Here is a 25,577-nt window from a genome sequence, read left to right on the forward strand (position 1 = left end):
GAAGTACAAGGCAAAACAGGCGAGCAACTGCAGATCAATTGACTACAAATTTCAACTTGGGGTGCAAGTAGCCAGTTTCATCAAAAATGGTCTGCCGAGAACTCCACAGAGTGGGATACCATAGTATCACATTTCCTCGAGCAAGTGGGCATACGTGCATTTTCTGGCATGATTTGGGTGCACTCATTCCCTTAGAAGGCAAGGTCAATTCTAATCGCTACTTAATGGTACTGAGTGATCATCTTCACCCCATGTTGCAGCATTTCCTTCCTGCCGGGGGGAGGTTGTCTTCCAGGATGGTTTGATGAGCATGACACTGATGTTATCCATATGTCATGGCCTTCTCAGTCATCAGATCTGAACCCAATCGAGCATTTATGGGATATTCTGGAACGACACCTGAGACAGCGTTTTCCACCTCCATCAACCAGGCGTAAGTTGATTGACTTTAAAAAGTGGATTCAATAGAGCTCTCAGAATCATGTCTAACCAATGCTTTAAAAAGTGGATTCAATAGAGCTCTCAGAATCATGTCTAACCGGTGCTTTAAAAAGTGGATTCAATAGAGCTCTCAGAATCACGTCTAACCGATGCTTTAAAAAGTGGATTCAATAGAGCTCTCAGAATCCTATTTAACTGTTGCTTTAAAAAGTCACCATGTGACTGACAGTTCAGATTGTGCAAAGTGAATCTAAACAACAAGAGCAATACAATGGTTTAGATAATTCAGATAATGCACACCAAAGTTGCTCCTTAAGTACACCATTCTATAAAGGAAGAGCCCTGGCAGCACTGAAGCATATACTGCAGTAGCCTGTCGTAATTACTCTAAGTACAATGGAGAACAAAACAGTAACAGATATTATATATGATTTATGGCATAGCGTAATCTAATCTGCAGCTAGAGGATGGAGTGCAACAAATGTTGTGTTTTCTCCATTGCTACTGTTAACAATTTAGAGCTCTTTTTAAAAATGATTTAGGGAGAAAATAAATGTAATGTATGTAATAAATGTAATGCTTTATGAATACAGACCCCAAATTTGGGCTTGCAGGGCCTGCACATAACACACAAAACACATTTAGAATATTCATCATTTATGGTCAGTTGTGATCATTCTAATTCTTGTTGCTTTTGGGACCAGTAAAGTGGAACTGAACAAGAAAGGTGTGTTTTTCTGCTGATTGTACAATTTGTAATATTATATTTTCTTCACATAGTTCCACTGTTTTTGCACCACATTTTCCTGAAGAGTTGACACTGAAAATGCCGTCAGGCAGGTAAGCAATTTCAGCACCAGTGTTTATCACAACTTTTCATTTAATTTGTATTATTGATTAGACTTGGCAAGCATATAACAGTTCACCATGTTATCTATTATTGGTTGTATATAATTTTTCTACAGCAGCTGCAGGAAATACATTTGGGAAATTGGTTCTGTGCTAAGGTGACAACTGAATCCTACTCTTTTTAAAGATGTGATACATGGAGTTTCCTTAATGGAAGCCTACTTTTTCTTTATTTTAACACCCTCCTTTGCTGTTTTAGTTTTATTACTAATCCACTTGCTACATGTATTTATTTACTGTTTAACTTGTCAGAGTGTTCAACTATTAAAATATTAGCTATCTACTGAAACATCTGTTTTATTTTATGTATTATTATTATTATTATTATTATTATTATTATTATTATTATTATTATTATTATTATTTTATTTATTATAATTAGAAAACGTTATGAAAATCGCGCTGTTTATAACAACCTCAATACTGAGTAAGATTATTTGCACTTCTTCCCTGCCTGCTGTCATGATCCACTTACTGTAAGCCTATCAATTAAAACAGGTGATCTTAGTAATACAGTATTTCATCAGACAAGTTGGGTGCCTTATTTAGGGCGAAGCTGGTCTTAATTAGGAGTATTACACCACCGCTTTCATTTTCACCCAGGGGAGACGCAGCTGTTTTCTGGGTAGTGTTTTAATAAAGTTTTTACTTTTTTATTTTTAACCAAATCCTCCAAGTTCCTGTTCACATCTATTTTTCGTCAAACCTGTGACCATGTTACTGACCAATATGTGCAGTTTCTTTCTGCACGTCACGACATTTTCATAATCAAAAACCTCCGCCGACAGCAGTCGGCACAATGCGTTCATCGCGACATACTGCGGTGGAGCTGACAGGAAGCGCTGCAGCGTCCGGAGGCTGCGGAGTATCGCTTGTTCAGAAGGCGCAAGCCGAGGAGGGGTAGAGGAGATCAGGGGAACTTTGTTTTCTTGTCTGCCTGATTTGAAATGGAAGTCAAATACAACCTAAAGAGTCCAGGTAGGTTCATTCGTTTTATCGATCGGTCTTTTGTCATTACGTATGGCCACCCGAATAATGAAGTGTTTTTTGCTTGTTTTTCTTTTACTTCGTTTTCCAGTCTAAGTCTTGTTTTGCATTACAGTTTGTATTATTATTATTATTGAAAATGAAGTTCAATATTAACGTATGCACATCAACATCCTTACAGGTGTGTATTAGAAAACGAACGCAGGTTATGCAAACAGTTTGTTATCCTTTCCGATGCGTTGTTTGTTTTTGTTTTTTTTTATTTTATAGTAGAATGGTTTAGGTCGAATTACATTTTTTTACATTTATCATTTTTTCATTTGCTGCTTTTAATTATTATTATTATTATTATTATTATTATTATTATTATTATTATATTATATGTTTTTTTTTTTTTTTTTTTAACAAGCGCTGCCTCGGTGTTTTTTGTTTTTTTGTTTTGTTTTTAGGCCCCCTCTGGAGTTGCACCTGGCTTGCTTTCCTTTTTGTTTTCGCATACATTTAATGATGCTCTTGTTTACCAAGGCCGCTCCCATCATTTAGCATTTATTCATGCGTACATAGTAATGCTTTGGCTATCCGATCATCCTTGGAAGGAAAACCAACTCCAGGCTATAACAGGTAAAACGATATAATTAGCTGTTTCATGGTCTGCATGGAGGTTTAATTGTTTCAATTAAACAATTCAGAATAGAGTTGGAACAAAGACAAAAAGTGGAAGAGCCAACTTTGGCCACCCCTGCACTGGGACCTAATGGAAGTGCTAATTATAATGTAAAACAATACATGTGTAGGCATATGAAAATATTGAACGGTAGAACACTCTGCAATACAAATACCTAGTAAATTTTACAAAGGTGGAAGAAGAGGCATTGATTGGTAGGTCTCAACATTTATGAATAAATACAAAAAAATCATAGCATAATCTGAACAAAATAGTTTTTTTCCACCTACAAAACAAATATAAATTGTACAGGGTAAACTGGTTCCTTTACAAGTAGCTCGTGTTGTGTTTCCCCAGAGCAGCATCTGTCGAAGAGAGACGTTCTTTTTTTAGAATCCAAAAGTAAATGGTAAATGTATTAATCAATAAAAAATTTGATTTGACATTACATTTTCTTGCATAGAATTTATTATTTTCCTGGTACCCCAATCACATGCAGATGACGTCTGAGCATTTTGGCTTCAAAGTGAGTTAGATGTGTGACAGCCTTTTAAATAGTTTTATGATGAGGAAACTCTTCTAAATTAAAATGCCTGGCTCCCCAAAAAAACATACGCAAAGTTGTCGTTTAGTTTGGTGGTTTATTACTTCCTGTTACTATAATACATAGGACTTTGTGATAAGGTCCTTACGCTTGAATTCAACCAATATGCCAGCAGAATGCAACAACAGAGGAATCAGAAACTACCTTTAATAAAAATGACCATCACATTGAAAGCAGCTTCCAGGTATCTGTCTGCAGCAGCCCTGTTGCGTGTTTTGCTGCTTTGCCCAGTTTACTGCCTATTCCAGTTTCACATAGCATTTTCTTTCAATACTTTTGCATGTGGCTATTTTAGTCAGTTAAGCATAGTTATTTAATTTATTAGGTCTACACAGAGTAATTTACAGATTTGACAGATTCCACAACTTTTTTTTTTTTTTTTTAACCCAAAAACTTCCAGTGTCAGCTTTACACTTGGGGTGTATTTTTTGCTAGTACTAGCACCGGCACCTTTCATCAACAAACCTAAAAAGGAAACCGCCCTCGAAATCTGAACACCCAGACTAAGTATAGGTTTTATCTACAGGGGGCAATCAGGTAAGTCAGGTCAGGCACAGCCTTACCGTTAATTTGTCCAGTTATTTATTTATTTTTTTCCTAAACGAATACAATGAAACTGCTCTGAATTAATATCATCTTTCAAAACGCCCAACCTCCGCAGCTCCGCTAGCGCTATTAGCTGCCTTGGACCGGGGGCTATCGGTGGCTAGGCTGACAGCGTTGCAACTCCCTTGAGATTTCACGCAAGCGCGTGTATCTAGTAAGGCACCGGGAGGGGTCGGCTTTACCCACACAAGCAACTATAATGGGCTCCAGTGGGACGGTTTCCATGACAACTCTTGGCTTGGTAAGGCACTGACAGAGAGGTGCCTTACGAGGAAGCTGGCTAGCTAGGGAACAAGCAGAGTAGAGGTTGTAGTGTTCTGTTTTGTGCATGTGTTTTGTTGTTTGTATTTTGTTCATTGAGTAGCTAATAAATTTTAACTAATTCAGTATTATGTGTGCAGTCTTCAGTTCATTTTGTTAGGTGACTGGCTGGCTTAGCTAGTTAAACAGCGTTAATCAGGGCTGCTGACAGCTAGCTAGTAGCTACTAGCTACATAATCGTGATTCGTGATACCGTTACATTTCTGCAAGCGAGCAGCAGAGGAGTTATAGTGCTGACGATCACCCATGGATGGTTATTTCTTCAATTTGTTTGAGCCGTTATAGCCTTAGGCTATGCCTACACTAAAGTCTGTTTGTGACTGAGAATTAGGCCGAGCCTGCCAAATAAACAAAATCTGCCAAGAAATATTGTTGTGCGCTGTCATTTGTAAGGATAACTGATCATAGATGTGTTTCATATCCTCATATTTTGAATGAAATATGAGTGTGAATTTTGAATGAACAATGCTCTCTCCATCTAAACATATTTGCTGGCATAACAAAAATGCACACTCATGCACAAGCGTTTTTGTGCATGTTCTCACTCTGTTCCAAGTGCCTTACCAATGAAAAAATCACCAGGCGCCACTAACATGTTTTATTCAATTTAATAAATACCTAACAACTTCAGATTTCTTAGGTAAATTACTTGGAAAATACGAGTTTTGGTACTGTACCCAAAATTGCAGTATGAGTTTTGGTACTGTACCCCTAATTACAGTATTTTGGTGATAATGCAGGGTGCTGCTCTGTCAGGGTTTTCAATTAGTTTTAAAGTATGTGGCACTTCTAATGTAGTAGGGGGAACCTATCTCATCGAGACGTGTAGCGCCGAGCGGGGGAGTGTGCGGGATTCAAATGGTGCATTCTGCTGCATTTTTGCATAGTTTAAGCATGTGCTTGGCTAATAGTGGTCTGCTTGTAGTGTCTGACAAAGTCTTCCATTAGTGCAGTGAAGGAGCTTTATTTCAGCACTGCTCACAGCAAGGTAAGATCAACAAGAAGAAAAATGGACTTCAAGCATTAAGGCCCCTGCAATACAAGACTGGCTGGAAATGTGTATGGAATTGGTGAGCGCACTTTAATTGTGTCCACTTGTAATACAGGTGCACTCCACTTATAATGGATCCTGCTAGAACAGAGTTCCATTTATAACATATTGATGTCCCTGCCAAACAACATGGGTTTTAATAGGGAATTCCTCTGGTTAAAACTGACTTGCATATAATGTATATACTGTATAATACATACAGTTTTTCTGTTCCATAGACTTGTCTTTTGCGTTTAATATGTACAGTTTAATTGATACGGCAGCATCTCTGACATTGGGCAGGAAAAACAGTTGCTGTTTAATTTTATTCTGTTTTTGTTGGCACAGCTGTTATACTGTTTAAATTGTACGGCCCACAGGTGTGTTTTGTAATAAACTCATTCTTTGGCAGTTAAGCTTTCCTGTGTTTATATTTAAGGTACGTATGTTCACAGTTGCATACAGCATTTTGAGTTGTGTTTACTATGTACTTTGTTTATAAAGGACTGATTTCCATTGTCTCTTGGAGTCCGTTGTGCACCTTTATGGGAAACAGCTTGCTGCAGCTCCCATGCTCAGTGTTAGAGAAGTCCTGATCTGTGAGCATGTTACAGACCTCCACCTTCTGTAAAGTAGCACCATAATTCGAACTGAAGTCTGTTCATGCAACTTGCACAATGATAAAGAGAATAGCAGTTAGTGTGATGAAAGGTTTGCTGCTGTGTGGTACATGTGGGTGTGTTCTGTCCTTTCACCCTGCAGAGCATCAGTAGGTTTATTCTACCTCCTTGCTAGTTCAGACTAAAATGCATTATGTAACAGGATTTTGTGTTCAAAATTCTAATCCTGTGCCAGAGCCATGTGACCAAAAACTTTTTTCATCATTGGAGTCTGTCCCATCTTTGAGCTGGGACTCAGTAAAAAATCTAATCAGAAATGAAGTCCCTAAAAGTTCCCGTCACCTTAAATAAAAAAGACCACGATGTGTAAACTTCTCTAGCAGGAGGAAGCTCTCAGTGTTAAAGCATGAGAACTCACTAACCACAAATGGGAATGTTTTTTTCTGTAAGCTTAGAAATAAAGTGATACCTGTCAGCCCACTAATAAAGTGATACCTGTCAGCCCACTAATAAAGTGAATTGGTGTATTGGCAGCTGGCATGTCCTATAAAGATAATGCAGGAATAATAAAGATGTTTTTCAAATGACGATCGTCATGAGCACAACATAGTGCATAAAAACTTAAGAACCTTCGTAGTTTGGGGAAATGAGTATTTTAACCATGTCTATTTCACTGTCTGGTAATTAAAGGCCGTATCCAAGCCCTGCAGTTTTTTACACTGACATTTCAAATGTGCTAATTGCTTGGTGCTTGCAAACTAACAGTTTTTGATACAGTAATGGTGCATCAGGTCAAAAAGACTTGGCAACTCAAAAACTGTCTATGGCAACTCGAAATGCATGACAGGGTTAGTAGTCCCAAAACAACACTGAAATACAGTAGAGAGGTGGTCATCTGGATGCATGCAGTGGCGTAGCCAGGATTAGAAGGGGTGAGGCAGTTCAAACCCCTAAAACCACCCCCCTAGCTATGCCACGGATGCATGTTAATACATTTCCCAGTGTCCTTTACACTCAACTGTTCCAACTATGGCAATTTGTTTAATTCAATAAGACGTCAGCTGTCAGTTTAGATTGATTTTTGTTTACTGTGGTGAGGGCTGGATTGGATTTACACCCACACAAAACAGCCAGAGCAAAAATATGCTGAACACGGCTGCCCTTTCCTATACTTCTTTCAAATTCATTTCACTCGGGGGTCAGCTTTTCTCCTGTCTCCTCTTTGTGGTGATCCCTTGGGATGAGTACAGTTTGCTTCTTAAAGCTATTTGTGTCTCCAGAGATAGTTGTTAACCCTTTAAAGTACAGAATGAATTGAGGCTGCCTGTGTTACAGCAGTTTTTGTTTTATTTTTAGTATGTTGCATGTTGATAGTAGTCTGAATCTGATTGAAGTATGTTTACAGCTTGTATAAAAAAGGAGAGAATGGTTACTACCACACCTTCACATGGTTCTCATACTTGCTAGACTGATATATCATGATATAAGGATGCAAACTGACTAGCAAAGAAAAAATAACTCAAACTGTTGCCTTAAAGCCATGTTTTAACGAATGCTGAGAGGGGCTACAGATTTTTGTCAAAACTGTTTTTTTTTATGTGAAATATACTTCTTGAATCATATTACTAACAGTTACGGTGTGTTCCTCAAAGACTGTAGGCACCATAGGCCATATACTTCAAGTAGCTGGGACACCTTTTCGTGGGGTCTACAGTAAGTGGAAAATACATACAACCTTGAGCTGTAATCAGACAGGTATTTGTTTGGGTTGAGCTAGTTCCAACTGTAGTAAAGGCATATACTTGTGTTCCTCACTATAAGCTCTGATGCAGAGTGATATAGATCTAGTCTTGATTAGTCCAGCACATGGGACACCTGGTCATGATTTCCTTGGAACAAAGTAGTTTACACACAGAAAGTGAGTGAGAGGGAGCCAGTTGCCCACAGCAGTATTGATCTACAACGAGGGCAAGGTCATCTGGCCCAGTGCGGTCAAAAAAAACAAACAAGATCAGTGCCCTGATTTAGATATAGAAACAAGTGTCCAATAATATTCACAATTTCAGTCTGCAATGACAGTATGGTGTTGCAGGGCTCTGGATAGGCAACAAAAAGGGCAAGGCCAAAAATAGCCTTCAGTTCAATAGATTCGTAGAGGCCACTAAACTTAAGTCAAGACCAAAGCGTAGAATGCTTTGTAATGTTGCTTAGGATTTATATATAAAGCTAATATTTGGCCACAGCAAGAAACAATAACTACTCAATTACTCAGAAAATGCAGTTTTATTGTCAGCCAGCAACCTACAGCTGTGTCCAAAAGTTTTGCATCACCTAGAATTTCAGGATTTAAAAAAAAAAAAAAAAAAAAAAAAAAAGAAACCTATATGAACATAATGTAGAACTTTAATTTAACATCATGTAATCAAAGAAACTACAAAATTATAGCGTAAAAATCTACCTTAAGCCATAATAGTAGTACAGTAGCCATGTTAGATTTCAAAATGTCACAGTTTTCAATTTTTGTCAGTTGTTCGTTAAGTACTATGGAAAACTACAAAGCGGTATGTTATTCAATATGTAACATTCGACTTTATGAAGTAAAATTTGCTAATTCCTTAGTGATGCAAAACCTTTGTCCATAGTTGTAGATTGGAGCCAGCGAAGACACAGCTCCCTGCACTGAAGTCAGACCTTGGCTTTTATCACTAGAGACTGTTATTGTTCAATTTTAATAGCATATGTTCTACTCGGTTCAACATAAACTAAACTCTTAAATCCCGTTTCCGCGTGTTGCATTTATGGATAAAGCTACCAACTTTATTACACGGATAGTAACCCTCAGTTTAATATTTTATGCACAGAGCTTGTCTAGCCTCTGTCAATTGACTGTCAGGAAACAGAATGCTGGCCGGGTAGCAGATTTATTTTATTTTATTTTTTTTGCAGCAAGTGCTGTGGAGCTGTGTGCTGAAGTTAACTCATATTTACTCACTGTAGTTCTGTATGTTATTCCATCATGCTGTCTCGCTGTAATTAAGCAACAGTTTAGAGTTTCGAGTTTCGGTTGCGGTTTACCTGTTTTTGACAAAACCACACTGACTTCATTATGCTACACATACAAACTGCTTGGAAGATGGTTTGGAAGATATGTGGGTTGGATTAAGTGACATGCATTCAGGTTTGTCAAAGTTTAACTCATTCTCTGCTCTCTGAGACTGTGACAGCAGCAAGTGGTACTGCATTGACAGAGTGGCTGTCTCGGTGCTGCGCCCTCCTGTCTTGGCAGAGTGACAGATATGTTTTTAGGGGCAGGCTGTAGCTTGGTGTGAATTTTCTTTTTGAAAAGTTTTAATATTTTAGTGACAAATTTTTTATTTTGAAAGCTAAAGTCGGTAGAGTGCAAAACTTAACTCCAAGATGGCCACCAGGCAGGGAATGCAGTTGAATTCAGACCATAAAAAAGCATTTTTACATGTTTTGAAACCTTCTTGTTTGTATTTTAATTTATTTAAGTAAAAACTATTGATAATAACTTATTTGGGGTTTTGTTTGTTGAAATCTAAAAATACATTTCACCACCCTGCATACATTATTGTCATAAGGTACTGCAGCAAGTTCTGTTGCATGTGCATTCTTTTGTGGTTGCACACCCAGGCCTTGTGTAACCAGCACTGAGCACTTTACTTGGATTATCATGGCCTGGCTTACTTATAATTAAAGAGTTAAAATGCACAGCAGTTTTTGCAGATAGGCCATGTCACATGTGTCTCACTGAGATCCCTCATAACAATCTGCTTATATCATTTTACTTTCATGAGCATGATTAATTGAACTCTGGCAGTTTGTAGCGAGTCCCGTACCATCTTTTCTTATTCAAAGCTGACTCATAGCTATTGGTGATTGTGATACATACCTATTTCTGTTGTTGAACTAACCCATGCTTTGGTTCTTAATGACCAGTGTGTAAAATATGCTGACTGTAACTTTCTACTTTGTTCTATTCGTTATTGAAATTGTACATAATATCCACAATTTAATAAGTTTATGTAACAAGTCCATGGCATTGCTGTGGTACAGTAGCTGACCCACAGTAGTACCAGAAGGTAATGGCAGCTGCTCAGATTTCTGCTGCTCAAATCATTTACTCACCTGCAATTTGATCAGCCTGAACCGTGTCGTGTTTTGTCTTTTGTTTTTGTAGCTGTGAAGCGGTTGATGAAGGAGGCAGCTGAGCTCAGGGACCCAACAGAACACTATCACGCACAGCCGTTAGAGGTATGAACAGCTCAGAGGTGTAGGGGAACTGTCCGAACTGAATCAAGCGTCGGTTTTAAGTGTTTACAAAATTAATAATTTCTTGCTTTGAAGAATGCAAGGATTTGTTTTGTTTCGAATGCCAGGGTACTTTCCCATCTGCAAAATTGAAGAGAGTGAAGGAGACTTTGTCAAACATGTGTCATTCAATTTACCCCCGCTCTAATGACCCTTATTCACAAACCAGTACAATGAAATCCTTCAAACAAAACAAAAACCAAAAAATGAATTCAGATTACCAGTGACATGTCATTTTATAAACTTTGCACTTGCAACTTGTTGAATTTAAGGCAATACAGAAAAAAGGAAAAGAGCTGCTTCTTTTGGCTTTCAGATAAGTATAGTTTATTGAAGATAAAAGTTCTGAGTTGCAAAGTTACAACCAGGCATCTTAAAGGTTACACGGTGACAACAGTTTGCAGGTGTCCTCTTTCCAAGCACGGATCAGAGCAATACAAAGAACATTTTAGTATTCTCAGTTTAAAAGCAGTCTCTCAATGACATCATGATTTTTCCTTAAACCAATCAGAAAGACACAAATCTCTTCTCACTTGGTTGATTGTCCATTTGTCCTAACCCTAGCTTCAAAGCATCTGGTTCAATCCAGTTTCTCTTTGAAGTAGTCAGTTCTTATAACCCTCATAAAATCAACTGTAATTTACTAAGAAAACCTGTTTTATTTCTAGTTTGTACTGTCTAAGTAGGAATTTAACCAGAATCTGGCTTAATCTTTAACCCATTCTGTGAGTTGTATTCTAAGACCAAAAATTTATGCTGCAGTCTGTAAACCTTGGCAAGTGTGCTGTGTGTGTTGATTTTCTGTTTGTTGTCTCAGGATAACCTCTTCGAGTGGCACTTCACAGTCCGCGGCCCTCCCGATTCTGATTTTGACGGCGGTGTCTATCATGGCAGAGTTGTGCTTCCTCCTGACTATCCGATGAAACCTCCCAGCATTATACTGCTCACAGTAAGAGTGCTGTTACATGCATTCTAACAGATGTGTATACAGGGATGGAAATACAACACCTATTGCATAGCAGTTTCACAAGCTTAATTAGTCACAGTGTATAGGTAACAAGTTCATGTGTGTCTTCTTGTAAAATCAGGAATGGCTCAAACCACAATGGCAGTCATATTACAATCCCATGTATATTCTAACTGCATTTTTTACTTAAAAGCATACTGTGGATCATGTTGAAGCCCGAAGGAGAATGTGTAGCGATCCACCTCCCTTCCTTAAGACCCAACTTGCCAAAGCTTTGAGATTTAAACAGGTACTACTCAGGAACTGGATGAGCACCGATGGGCTGAACAGCTTTCATTCAGAAAATGTTTTTATTTTCTCACAATCAGCCTTGAAAGATGTGGAACATTATTATTATCATTTTAATTAATTAATTTAGACTTCCCAACGCTTGTAATGATCCAATAAGTGTTGAATTTCTTCTTGGGGGATGATGCTGTTAAAAAAAGAAAAATGATAATAATAATAATAATAATTCTGATGGCTAATGTTCAGTTCCATTTCAGCCAAACGGGAGATTTGAAGCTGGTAAGAAGATCTGTTTAAGCATCTCTGGACATCACCCTGAGACCTGGCAGCCCTCCTGGAGCAGTACGTACTCTCTTTATATTACACTTCGGAGACACTGCCCAGAGGCACACTGTTGTAAATCTCATAGAGTTTAATAAACAACAAATAAAACCAGTATAGAGAGGAGCACAGAGCAAATTGAGACCTGTCAAAGTGAAATCCCATTGAAATTACGGTTCTCAGTGAAGGAGTTATATACAGTGGAAGGACAGGACAGAAGAACATTTTGGTCTCATTTGGAATTTTTAAGAGCAGTTTATGCATTGATTATGCAATTTGCCTGTTTCTGGACATAGATTTAAATAAACAAAATGAATTACTAAACAGAATATTTGTGTTACAGTATAATTTCCTTGTAGTTTATTTTGGCAAGCCAAAATTGCTTTTCTAAAAATGTGCTATTTATTGTTTTCACGTTGGTTTTGCTTGTATTAATGAACTTCATTTGAATGGCATTACTTTACTGCTTATCCCTTGTGTTTCTGCTTCATTTCTTTTTTTGTACTTGTAAAAAACTAAATTTGTGTAGAGTAATGATTCTTGTGCAGTAGAACAGAACTTCGTAGGTACTGTACTATTAGTGCATGCAGCAATTCAGACAGTAAACTACCAAATGACCCTGCAGAGCTGTTCACATCAGTGGTAACCCTGAGGAGACTGTAGATGTGATTAATGCCATACAGGGGTAAGCCACAGCTGGATTTCATATCACAGGTAACACTGAGTAGACTGTAGATGTGATTAATGCCATACAGGGGTAAGCCACAGCTGGATTTCATATCACAGGTAACACTGAGGAGACTGTAGATGTGATTAATGCCATACAGGGGTAAGCCACAGCTGGATTTCATATCGCAGGTAACACTGAGGAGACTGTAGATGTGGTTAATGCCATACAGGGGTAAGCCACAGCTGGATTTCATATCGCAGGTAACACTGAGGAGACTGTAGATGTGGTTAATGCCATACAGGGGTAAGCCACAGCTGGATTTCATATCGCAGGTAACACTGAGGAGACTGTAGATGTGGTTAATGCCATACAGGGGTAAGCCACAGCTGGATTTCATATCGCAGGTAACACTGAGTAGACTGTAGATGTGGTTAATGCCATACAGGGGTAAGCCACAGCTGGATTTCATATCGCAGGTAACACTGAGGAGACTGTAGATGTGGTTAATGCCATACAGGGGTAAGCCACAGCTGGATTTCATATCGCAGGTAACACTGAGTAGACTGTAGATGTGGTTAATGCCATACAGGGGTAAGCCACAGCTGGATTTCATATCGCAGGTAACACTGAGTAGACTGTAGATGTGATTAATGCCATACAGGGGTAAGCCACAGCTGGGTTTTTGTCGATCATTTCACAGCACAGGGAATAACCTTTGGAGGCCGATGCAGTTCAGGGGGGTTTTCCCTATCTGAAAGTGTTTGGTTTGGGTTTGCAGCATCATTATATAATGACAGTGTAATTCCTGATAAATTACCCAAAACTGTACGTTTTCCATAAAAATGTCTCGGTAAAATCCACAGGTGGCTTATCCAGTATAGGTAAGGGATTGAGCAACTATGGTGAAGTGGTTTGTGAATGCTGTCTCTTCTAAGGGTTCCCTATTCATTTCCCTATTCATTCTTTGGCTGGACAGCATGTGATGTGCTCTCATATGAATTCTGATTTCATTTAATCTGATGTTGAATTAGTTATTTTTTTCTCTTTCAGTAAGAACTGCACTAATAGCTATAATCGGATTCATGCCAACAAAAGGAGAGGGTGCAATAGGATCTCTAGATTACACTCCCGAAGAACGGAAAGCCCTCGCCAGAAAGTACGATTTTCATACCCTTTACACACCCAGACTCAGCTAGATGAAGAAGATGCTTCACTTTAGCAAAATCATTTGCATGGCTCGTAACTATATTTTTATCCTAATAAATGCACCCTAGCAAGTGCCCTGTCCCAATATTTTGGGGTAATCGCTTATCAAGGAGTAAAAACAAACCTCCATAGTTTACTTTTGAGGCATCATGTAAGTTAATTTCATGAATTGTCTATATTATGAAATAAACAAATGCATCAGTAGCAGCTGAAGTTCTGTTTAATTGTAAGTAACATCAGAAAAATGAAGACAATGACAAGCAAAGCTCTGAAGAAGGTGTTTCAATTGCATGATTTCCATCATTTTAACGTAATCCTGTGTAAATCCCCCAAAGCTGTACTTAGTACACAACAGTGGCAGTCAGCATTGTTCTGCTACAAGGTAAAATGAGTTTGGCCCACGATAAACACCCCAATTATCCAGGGATAAGCACTGATCGTTAGCTTGTTAACAATCTTTACTCGGATGCGTTATTTCGGGTTTTCTGAAAAAACTGTCAATGAAATGCCAGGCTGATTTGTCCCTGTGTTAAATCTGTCCTGTGATTCCTTGTGTCGTCAAGGTCCCAAGACTTCTGCTGTGAGGTGTGTGGAGGCAGCATGCGGTCTGCTTTGCTGCCTGTGACCTGCAACAGCAACCCAAGCAACAATGACAGGGAGGCCAAAGAGCTTGCAAGACAGATCAGCTTTAAGGTACACCAGTTACTGGGCACTTTGTTTTTGTGTGCATGTCTGGGTTTTTTCTGAAGACCTGGTTACCTCTGGTGACACCTCAGCGCCTCCACGATCTTTGGTCAGGAAAGCTATAGTTATCAGAGTTGGCATTTAAAACAACTGTGGTATCTTTTCTTAAAGACTTTTGTTTAAAAACAATGATCAAAAAACAAACAGGAAATATTTATTCATATATATTTTCTGTCACAATTAGTTGGGGTCTCAATTTCCTAGGGCCCTTCATGTGGATTTTCATGCAATTGAATTGAATTTCTGTAAACTCAAGTCCTCTGTTCTCCACATAGGTTCTGATAATTTTCACACAGCAGGGTAGCCAATGAACCCCCTTGACATGATAGTTCAGTCACCCCCCTTTCAATTCCTATATTCTTTGAGTGTGTGTGTGTGTGTGTGTAATATATATATTGTGATGTATTGTGACCTTTTCAGCTGGAGTCCGTGTTGTTCTTTCAAACAGGTGTCTGTCTCTTTAATTATTACACTATACAATGGAAGTGCTCTTTAAACACCGTGGCGTACGTTTATTAGCAAACTGATATTTCAAACAAACAAAAACACAAAACAAAACCTAGCCCTTCTTTAGGCGCTAACTAAACTGGTTAATAGTAGTGCTATCTAATGCAGGGCAGGGTAAGCCTGTTCCCCTGTTTTAAATTAATTCCATAAATCACCTAATCCAAATCACATTCAAGCACTTCTTTGTCAGAACCCGTACCTTTGTTTCGTTATCAGAAAACTCTTTCTTTGTCCGACCCACCTTTCCACTGTTCAGTTTCTTTCCTCTCTCCACTTCAACCCTCTCCCCTGAACACACCAACTAAAACCTTTTTAACCCCAACTTGATCACTCGCATCTGATCAGCATTTGCCCATTAACTATACAATTAAGCAGTTGTTACATTTGTCATCATACAATGTGTGTGGCTATCCCCAGGGTCCAAAAGCCTCCAAATTGATGTTTGGTACATACACATCATCATATACATAGTGTGTATGTAGTGGAAAGTTATTGATCCGAAGGAAGACTGTTGTTACCGATGGTGCTATAATGCCCGAAGCTATATGCTGAAGGCATTGCACCCTGGAGGTAACGATAGTCTTCTTGAGGTGCATTTCATTTTCCACTATGGCTGAGTCTGCAGTACATATTTAATATAGGAGTCAGTCAACAAAATAAGTGAGGCAAGGTTGGATAGTAAATACAACTTTATATATTTTGTTTAACTATAGCTGATGCAGCATATGTACATAAATATTGAGTTATATATTTTGTTTAAATATAGCTGATAAAGCATAAGTAAATTAATAAATAACATAAATAAATAACAAATGTTTTCTTCATACCGCATAGTTATCAAAGTTTTTCTCTGGTTTGCTGACTGCTACATAATCCAGTTTATATCCCGCCCGTCATATTTGTTTTCGTTGAGTTAAATTTGAGAATTTCATAAAGTCAGAAAACAGCGACAGTGATGTTTTAATCACCGTTTTAGTGTTTGGAGCATCTTTCTTTTGTAGTGTGTTTTATAATTAATTTTCTGTCAACTCACAGAATCAGTGTTCAGCCATTTTCTCTTGTTGTGAACAGTGCAGGGAAGAAAGGCTTTCCTTTGAAAAGGGGCGGGACTGACAGTGATGTGAACCAATCACATGAAAGAAAGAAACTATTGCCCTGTGGTGTAAGGATATTAGGGCAAATAGTTTAATCTGTTTTGTTCCCATGATGATGTTTTAACCAGCCACAGGCCAGAATTTCCAACCACTGATATATGCGTGCGTGCGTGCGTGCGTGCGTGCGTGCGTGAACACCTGTCTTTTTTATTAGACCGGTTAGATGAGCTCCAGTTAAATAAAATCACTACTACTGCATTTCATTTGCCATTATTATTTTAGCAGCAATGAAGACAGAGGTTCCCTGTGCTTGATTTTACAGGAGGAATCGAGTTCTTCCAGTAAAGCAGCCCAGAAGCAGGTACTGGTCAGCCCAGTGAGCTCAGAGCTGTCTGGAGAGCAGGCGTCTTCATCCGGGACCCAGACAGAAAATCCTGAGTCCCCTGAAGTGGTAACATCAGCATTTACTTTGACTTGTTTTCTTTTGTAATTTTTCCCTGGACTCACACCTCTATCAGCATCATAAGTAGGCTTGTTACTATTTGATTTTTGTTTTTTTGCCAAATTGTCGATTTAATATCGACATTTATTTTAGAATGCATTTACCGTTTTTTTTCGATCTTTCTTTTTCAGTTAAAGCAGAGAATGGGTGAAATCGACCTTTATGCTTTAAAAAGTACATATGTTTGTACATATTTTTCAGTGTTTTGAGCCTTTTGCATTGCAGGTAGTTTCTCTCCAATGCTTTAATTTAATTAAACATTTAAACATTTATTGCAAAATATATTTAGCGTGGAGGGATTCTTGGAGGGACACGAGTCATTGCAACTGGAGTCTGACCTTGGCTACTTCTTAGTCTGAACCAACTTTGAGTAAAGACCTCTGAACGTAGGGGCCTTAAAACAGCAACTCTTTAAATGCTGGTTTCCTTTAATGTTGTTTTGTAAATTTTAACTGCAGAACTTTTGATGACATTTTGACTTAATTGGAATATAAAAACATGTTATAATAACTCGTGTATCAATAATAACCTGTTTCCACTGGCACAGGCTGCCCCAGGCCCTCACATTAGATTTATTTTCACAGTCTTGTTTGCTCTGCTGTAGCAGAACCAGGCCATGAAACCGCCTCTCAACAGATCTGGGTCCAGGCCTAAACAGCTGTTGAAGACTGTGCGATGCAATCTAGATCTGCAGTCCCTCATACTATTAATCCTGTGAAACAAATATCAAGAAATGTAACTGAAAAAGCATGGTGGTTTACAAGACAGAAAGTCTGTGTTGGATGGTATAAAGTTGTCTATACTTTAACCTTTTGAAGTGCAAAACCCCATTATCATTAACAAAATGTACTATAACTTAGAGTAAGCTAACGTTTTAAAACAAACAAACTTTGGCACAACTAGTATAAAACTCTGGTGGTTGTTATTATTGCAATACAACGTATAACCTAAAATAAGCATCAGACATATGCATAGATTTCATCATGACTGATTTTTAAATAATATGCTAAATTAGAAACAACATATAAGTCTCTCTCACGGCACAGCTCAGGCAATTGACAAGAGTGATCCTCATACCAGTGCTTTTTATTTTACCTCTGGTCTTTCTCATGCGAGAAATTGCAGCGCTCCCTGGCACTAGAACATGTTTTAAACTAAAATACAGTTACTTTAACATCATTTTATTTGGTTAAATTGGCGATGGGCAGTAGAACTTACCATTGCTTGTTATATTATTAAGAAGAAAAACACACTGAGAGAACAAGGCAACCGTTTTCCGTCCCAGATCTGTGTCTATTGCTATGTTACTGACACTTTTCTGCAGTATGTGCTCAATTAGCTGTGTTTGTCAGTAGGTACTGTGTGTGTCAGGGTTCTCATGCCAATGGTGCTGTGGAAGGCATACAACTCCGGTGCCCAAGAATGGAAGCCCAGTTTATTATAAAAAGAACTGATGCTCTTAAAAATAGCCGTGGGAGTGCAGTTTACTCAAATAAACCTTGTGCCATTTATCTCTTTATATTGAAAGGCCAGCCTGACTTTTACATAACTGATCCTTTAAAGAAGTAGGCTTCGGTTCAGTGCTGCCACCTGACTCAAGTAAATGCAGCCTGGTATTTAGTGATAAATGACTGTTAAATCCTGTGTTTCAGCAGTGACAGAGCTAGAGATGGGGGGGGGGGGGGGAGTGGGACAACAACAAAAAGAAAGAAACGTCAGACCGTGTGCTCCTATATGTACTTTACTGCTCCAGCGATACCTTTGGTAAGGTTGAAAAAGGTGAATACTTACTGGCTTAGAATTGAACTTCGTGGTCCCCAAAAATAGAATAATACATTTGTCAGAAGCCACTGTCATTTAGCATCATTCTCACAGCGCAGAGTTGAGGACTGGAAGATAGGACAGTCGTGTGTTTCAGCTCCTGCCACCTGTTGATTTTATATTTGTGACAGCAGCGCTAGCCTTTTTTTTTAATTGGGTAGCGGAAGGAAGCCAACTGTATGTTCATCTTGGTTTGTTATTCCTGTATACTTTTGATAAGGTCTGCGTATAAGGGGAACATTGACATGGAGAAGTGAAGACCATTGCGAGTGTTGTTGTAACCCATACACAGACGCTTGCAATCCCACACACACACACACACACACACACACTGCTTTAATTGTTGTTATAGAAGTAAAGTCTAGCTACATTTATGTCCAACCTTTTTTAGTCCGTTATCATTTTCATTGAAAAGAGGAGAAACAGGTTAATGAAGAGCGTACTTGTGAATGGAAGATTGTGATGTCTCCCATGTGAATTGACTTTGCAGTCATGAAAACATGCACTCCGATTGGCTGAAAGATCCTCATCCGTCTCTATTATCTCTAAAAACATTTTGGCAAGCAACTTTATATTTTCAGTACTATTGAAACGCCTCCTTTCCAGTTTAAATTGCTTTTACTTTGGTACAGATGGGTGACTAATAGTGATTACATTTCTATCACACTTTTCTTTTAGGCTGACTCCCAAACCAGCCCCCAGAGCAGTCCCAGGGAAGAGACTCCCCAGCCCAGGCCTCTGAACAGACCTCTGAGCCCTCGCCAACGCCGTGCACAGCAGCAGAGCCAGCAGCCTCGGAGGCCAGCCTCCCCAACCTACCCACAGCTCCAGCGCCAGCCTGAGGGCTCCAGCCACGTGGGGCTGGCTGTTCTCATAGTGGTTCTGACTTTAGCGCTTGCTACCCTCATCTTCCGAAGGATCTACCTGGCCAGCGAGTACAAGTTTGACTACGAACTGTAATGCTCTTTCTTGCTTCATCTGACCTCATACTGGAGACATCAGCCAGCCTGTAATCCTGTAGACTGCTGTATAGTATCACAGTCAGTTTATGAAAGGCTGTTCTTTTTTAGCTTGATTTTTTTATTTTATTTTATAAATACATGTCAAAAAATGGTTTTAACCTTAAAAAGGACAATTTTGTTTTTCGCTACACTTTGCTTATAGTATACAACCAGTTCTTTAAACAAAGAGTGGTAGAACAGCTGTAAACCATGCATTCCCTAATTATGGCAAACCTATATTAACTATGTAAACAGAGTGCTTCCTAAGAAATATCAGAATATTTATTATGATAAATATCAGTATATATGATGTGATATGGGTTGTCAATGCTTTTAAAGTTGCTTTTTTATTTTATATGTCTATGTCTAGATGTATTTAACCACCTCAATGCTACATAATGTCTTGCTCACGGTCTGCAGTACAAAAAAAGCTTTACAGTGTTTACAGTTACTTGAACCAAGCGTTTGGCTGCCAGTAAACCCCAAGAAATTAGTTGAAAGATTTCAGACACATGTATTGCACATCTCTTAACAAAAGGAACATGAGAAATCTCATCTGTCTTTTACAATAATAATATATAGGGTAGCTGTGAAATTGTTCTTGTGTATTTGTGGTGCGGGAGTAAGATAGTAGTAGTAGTTTTCATAATAAATAGCACCTGGAAGCAAAATCCAACCAATATTTTAAATCCAAACCTACTGCAAGAACAAGTCTAAATTATTAAATACAGAGTTTATCTAGGTTGATTTTGTTCTCTTATAAAAAATATTTCATTGATGTGTTAAGAGATAAAGGATTTACTATGAGCACACATGCACGCACTAGACACAAGGAATGTTTAGTCAATAGTAGTATTTTATTAAGTACACAAATATTAAACAAAAATCAGAAAAGTCAGAGTAAATCTTAGTTTGTAAGCACAAAACACAAGTCAGTGCTCTCACCCTGCATACAAGCAGCTAGCAGGGCCAGTGAAATATGACAGTGCTTATATACACACACACACACACACACACAGCCTAATACTGAATTGGTGCTGGCAATCTTGGAATGTATCACATTAAGCTCACTAATGGTATATAGATTAAGGATATAACAAGTTTACTTTTAAAAGGAGTTCTTCATACGACAATATGAGATAGATTACTTATAGTTACTTCCTCAAATTTCACTAAAAGTAGTGTGCTAACTAAATAATTAACAGTTCAATTCTATGAGAATGTGTTACAATTCATTTCATGAAAGGAAAATGCACTGGAATTATACTCAACGGTCCCTTGAAGCTTAGACTTTTGTCAACTGGGTTGGAAACTCAATCTTTTGAAGTGTCCAGTATAAAAGGCTCTCCACTCAGCAAAAAAGTCTTCAATCCCCAGTAAGATCCAGAAACTCAGCAACAAAGTCAAACAAAACCCCGCTAAGATCAACAAACAGCTGCAACAAAGTCTTCAATTCTGATAGGATCCGCACCAGCGCCCGTCCACTCTGTCCTCTTCGCTGAATCTTTAGCTACGCAGGTAGCAGCGCAGTTTATCCAGACTCGTTTGTCTGATAAGTGTTAAGTTTTATGGCAGTCCTCTAGCTGAGTCCTGGAGTTGCCCCTTTGTTTAGCAGAGCTACAGCACCTAGTTAGCAAACAATGTGGAAGGAAAGGTGTTCAGTTTTGCTTGGATATTGTCTTTTCACTCTGCTGAGTGCTACTTTCATGAGGTCACTTGTGTATCTCGCCTCTTTAAAACTCAGTCCTTTGATGTTTTAATGTATTTCATCTCGGGATATGGATGCTTTATGTCTTGCTTGAGTCAAACCGCTTGTTGTTGGTGTTGTGAATTATCTGTACATAATTCAACTGTCCTTTCAGCCTCGTCCAGTCCAGACGCCACCTCACCCTGGTCACCTAGTTCAGTGGTCACGCAGTTCAGTATGTCTACTAGGAAAGGGGCCGTTCATGACACAGAGATTTCAATACTTAGTCCAGCTATATTTCTAATACACGTTCGGGTATTGGTATCGTATTCAGGGAATATGCACCACAATACACTTAAGTAAAACTGTTCCCTCAGAAAAAAATCAGGTTACAGTACTCATATTTTGTTATTTTTATTTTATTTATTTAAACATTGAAACAAAATAAGTGCCCTTGAGTTAAATCTCTGAAGTAATATTCTTGTTTGTACAACTTACTTCTGCACACATGTTAAAAATGAAATGCTTTCACTACTCAATGGTCAGCTTACCTCAATCAAGCACAATGTATCAGGCCTGCCAGGGTATATGGGGTCTACAAGGTGTTGGAGGTTTTTCTGAGTTACGGTATTGGCAACCATCTCCAGCAACTCAAACCAAGTGCATAATGATAGAGCTGAATTTAATTCCTTAATGCGAAATTTATTCCCCCCCCCCCCTATGGAAGACACCAAATTGATCTTGAGGGAATGTGGAATAGTTGAAAGAGCATGCAAATCCTTTGAGGCTGTATGAGATGAACTTCATGTGACATCTCCTAGATGTTAAAACAGGATAAATATTACATGTTTATATCAATCAGGTTTTGTTTCAAAGTAAGTTTTCAACAATATGTACCAAAGGTATATAGCCATGTATGTATGTTTGCATGTTCCTTTGATTGGATCATTCGAATAATATTAACCAGTGTGGGTTTTTTTATTTTTTTTTTTTTTGTTCGTTTGTTTTTTGCATAATAAAATGAAGACAAAGAAAGTTAAAAGATTAGATAAAAACAAAACGACACTCCCACGTGTGTATCACATTTAAAGAGATTTGGATGAGTTTTTAAACAATGATGTAAACCGCATTGAATGCGCAGTGCTTAATGTTAGCCTGAGAGCAGGAAACGGAAAAGCTGGGCATCGACCTGTCATATCTACTACAAACAGCTGTGTGGCGGCAAACCAAAGCAGCTTGGGGTCGAAAACATACCCGTCTCTGAAATGTGATTAACCGGCAGAGAGCTTTCTTAACAATGATTTCTGCAGCGGTCTCATGGCTTTGGAGTAAAGGGTGGTTCAATGTATAACCCACTGCAGGGCTGGACTAAAGGGGGTTTCTAGACTAGTTTCTGGATTTTTAAGACTGCAATCACAATGTCTTATTTTTCAAAACTGTTTTTTTTTTTTTTTTTTTTTTTACTTAGTTGCCTGATTCTTATTGCTGAGAGACGAAATCAAAGGACTAGGAGACGAACAGGTCCCATGGAAACACAAAAGCATGGCATGTAAGCATCTGGAAAGAGAAAGGTTTACCTCTTTTAAAAGCTTTTTTTTTTTTAAACAGTCTACATTAACCCTTCCTTGATATCACAGTAAGTTTTAAAGAATAATTATATTTTGGTGCCGACAGTAAGTAGGAAAAGTATTTGGGTAATTTCCAAACTTCCCGTAAAGGACCATTTGTTCTCTTGGATGTGAAGGTGGCAAGCCTCCAGATTTAGCTGCTTATTACTTGATCTGAGAACATGTTTACTGCGCTGCAGGGACATTGCCATGGCACCTAGGCTGCTGCCTACTGTACAGTTAACTCCCCTCAAGTTTTTCTACTCTGCAAAGTATTGCGCACTTTCTTGGTACTGTAGTGTCACAAGGTTTTCAAGCTGTCTTAATACCACGACGTTGAATATTTTTTAATTATATAAACCCAAAAGAACTAGCCAGTAGCCTGTAGTATGCACAGATAGCTCCAGCCTATTACATCTGTTACACTCCATTGAAACAAACAGAATTAAATATGTTCCTGTCAGTCATTATTCATTTTCACTGTGAAATATATTTTAATGCTGCCCCTAGGTTGAAAATAAAATGATTTGTCTTTTAGAGTCCTTTATCAAAGAAGACCTACGATGGAACAAAAACGAAAAAAATTAAGACTGAACAGCTTCTCAGAGTGGACAACTTTGATTTTAGTTTGAGACCAGCGTTTGCGGGTAAATATCAACGGGTCTTTATTTGTATTTGCCAAGGTTTGGAAAAGTGCCACTCTCACTTTGTTACTGCTCTGAAGGGGAAACAAATTAAATGATTTAGATTTTGTCTGTGTAAGGCAGCCTACTCATGTAAAATACATTTTGTATTTTATATTGTCTTTTAAACGCCACTTAAAAAGTGTGCTTTAAAGGTGTGGTAATTGTGCCCCCTAGAGTCGATCAATGCATTTAAAGGGATAGCTTGTTTTTAACCCTATTTCAATACAGTGCAAAGTGCATTTTAATACACTGTATTGAAATAGGCTTAAAAACACACCCATAGCCAAAATACACCCATAGCCAAACATATTTGCCCCAAAGTCAAGTTCTGTAGTAAATAACAAGGGCAGATAATTAACCGTGTAATGCCCATTTCTGTATATGATGCAATGCATAGCCATGCATTACGTGTTGCCAGAATCTAGTTACATAAGTAAAGTAGCTGTTCTCGTTTCAGAAATGCTTAGGCACTACAGGGTTAAAGCAGGTGAAGTAAATACTGGTATGAGGGAACGGTGTTCTTGAAATAACACCATAGAATATACAGAATGTACATTAAAATATCATTTTTGGTGTGTGTTTACTACATTTTTCCATAGTTTAACTTGAGTGCACTCCTGCTTTATCAGAAAGCAGACCTTGTTGACAGTGCTCCTCTTCCTTTGAAACTTGCCATTTCATACCAATGTATTTGAGAAAATGAAATTATTTTAAAAACTGGTGATCCTTTAGTAGTATTTATTTTTTCATTTGGGATGGCACCCACATGTGGAGACTTGCTGTCCATGAACTAAATCTCTTATTGTAAAGTTAAGGGGGGATTTTAATGGAAGTTTATATCATTCTAAACGGGTACAGTACAGCAGAGAAAAACAAGTTCAGAATGCAATATGGGAAGTCCTTTTCTTACGCTGAGAGTAATTGAATTAGCTAGAACACTGAGATCGTTCAGGTATTGAGGGGCTGCCTTTGGGTGGTCAGTCTGCTTGACGAACCTTAATTGACCAGGTTGTGGAAGGAATTTGCCAAAACGTCTGCATTGGAAATTTTTTCATGTATACTCTTTCCTCAAACCAAAAATAATAGACACGGATGTGACAACAGGGAACATCTACGAAAGGGCTTTTCCTCCAGCTTAGATTTTTAAGCCATTTGCACCCAAAGCATTAGTTACCAGTAATTGTTTACATCAGGGAGTGTCAACCAGATTTAGGCCAGCGTTCGCTGGCATTTCCTATGTAGTTTAAATAAGAATGTAGTGTCAATAATTATTAACTGAAACACCGGAAATCTAAAGGTTACTTTTACAAACATATTATAGTTGAAGGATAAATCGGAGGAAAAGCTGTCAAAATTGCAATTAAAAGAGTTAAGTGCAGCCGCATGATGTGCAGGGTGAGTCATACAGTCAGGGGAGCGCAGGGGTCCCCGAGTGTCTCCTCTGGTAAAAGCACAGCCATGTGGTGTTCAGGGGTCCACGAGTGTCTCCCCTGGTAAAAGAACAGCCGCGTGGTGTGCAGGGTGAGTCATACAGTCGGGAGTTGGTGGTCTTTGCTTGTGATTCTGGAAGGAGCATTGCATTGGCTCTGGTGCTCCTGCGAGGGGACTGTTTCTCCTCATCGTGCTACAGTGAACCTGACATCCGCTCTGAGTTCCTGGGCATTCCTGGGAGGACGCCACTGAACCTTCAGTTCTCCTGAGCTTTGTGGGGAATTGCTGTGGTGTGGTGAAAAAAAGAATGCATGGTTGTGAAGTATTGTTCAGCAAAGGACTACGTGTTCTTCAAACCCAAGATAACCCCTTTGTGTTCGTTTAGCCTAATATTCTTATTTTTAACACGACTATCATGGCCCCCTTGCAGAGATTAATGACATTGTGTGATTTCCATTAAATGAGAGTAGATGTTCAAACTTCATTTTGATTTGAACTCGGCTCTCGCCAAGATAAGCACCAACTAAGACG

At 38.5% G+C, this 25,577-nt stretch overlaps 1 protein-coding gene across 3 annotated transcripts; it reads left to right on the forward strand.

Annotated features, from left to right (window-relative positions):
- The first annotated feature begins 404 nt into the window (after nt 1-404).
- Nucleotides 405-22,013, forward strand: ube2j1 (ubiquitin-conjugating enzyme E2, J1). 3 transcript variants are annotated; one of them, XM_041253703.1, is made up of 10 exons: nt 405-433; nt 1,222-1,281; nt 10,384-10,457; nt 11,332-11,463; nt 11,675-11,770; nt 12,027-12,111; nt 13,811-13,916; nt 14,530-14,659; nt 16,634-16,762; nt 19,313-22,013. In XM_041253703.1, the coding sequence occupies exons 3-10, from the start codon at nt 10,398-10,400 to the stop codon at nt 19,592-19,594; spliced, it is 1,020 nt and encodes a 339-aa protein (XP_041109637.1). In that variant the 5' UTR covers nt 405-433; nt 1,222-1,281; nt 10,384-10,397; the 3' UTR covers nt 19,595-22,013. The 3 variants fall into 3 exon arrangements, with proteins under 3 accessions (XP_041109637.1, XP_041109636.1, XP_041109638.1); XM_041253702.1 differs by lacking the exons at nt 405-433; nt 1,222-1,281 and adding an exon at nt 2,079-2,328; XM_041253704.1 differs by lacking the exons at nt 405-433; nt 1,222-1,281; nt 11,675-11,770 and adding an exon at nt 2,088-2,328.
- The last annotated feature ends 3,564 nt before the right edge of the window (nt 22,014-25,577 follow it).

This window comes from Polyodon spathula, chromosome 6 (assembly GCF_017654505.1).
Source record: "Polyodon spathula isolate WHYD16114869_AA chromosome 6, ASM1765450v1, whole genome shotgun sequence".
NCBI classification, from domain to species: Eukaryota; Metazoa; Chordata; class Actinopteri; order Acipenseriformes; family Polyodontidae; genus Polyodon; species Polyodon spathula.

Bases quoted from the DNA above. Each gene is read 5' to 3' on its own strand.
- ube2j1 (XM_041253702.1), top strand. From the start codon at position 2,298: ATGGAAGTCAAATACAACCTAAAGAGTCCAG. The intron at 14,660-16,633 runs GTACACCAGTTA...TTGATTTTACAG, and splicing joins CAAGACAGATCAGCTTTAAG to GAGGAATCGAGTTCTTCCAG. The intron at 16,763-19,312 runs GTAACATCAGCA...CTTTTCTTTTAG, and splicing joins ATCCTGAGTCCCCTGAAGTG to GCTGACTCCCAAACCAGCCC.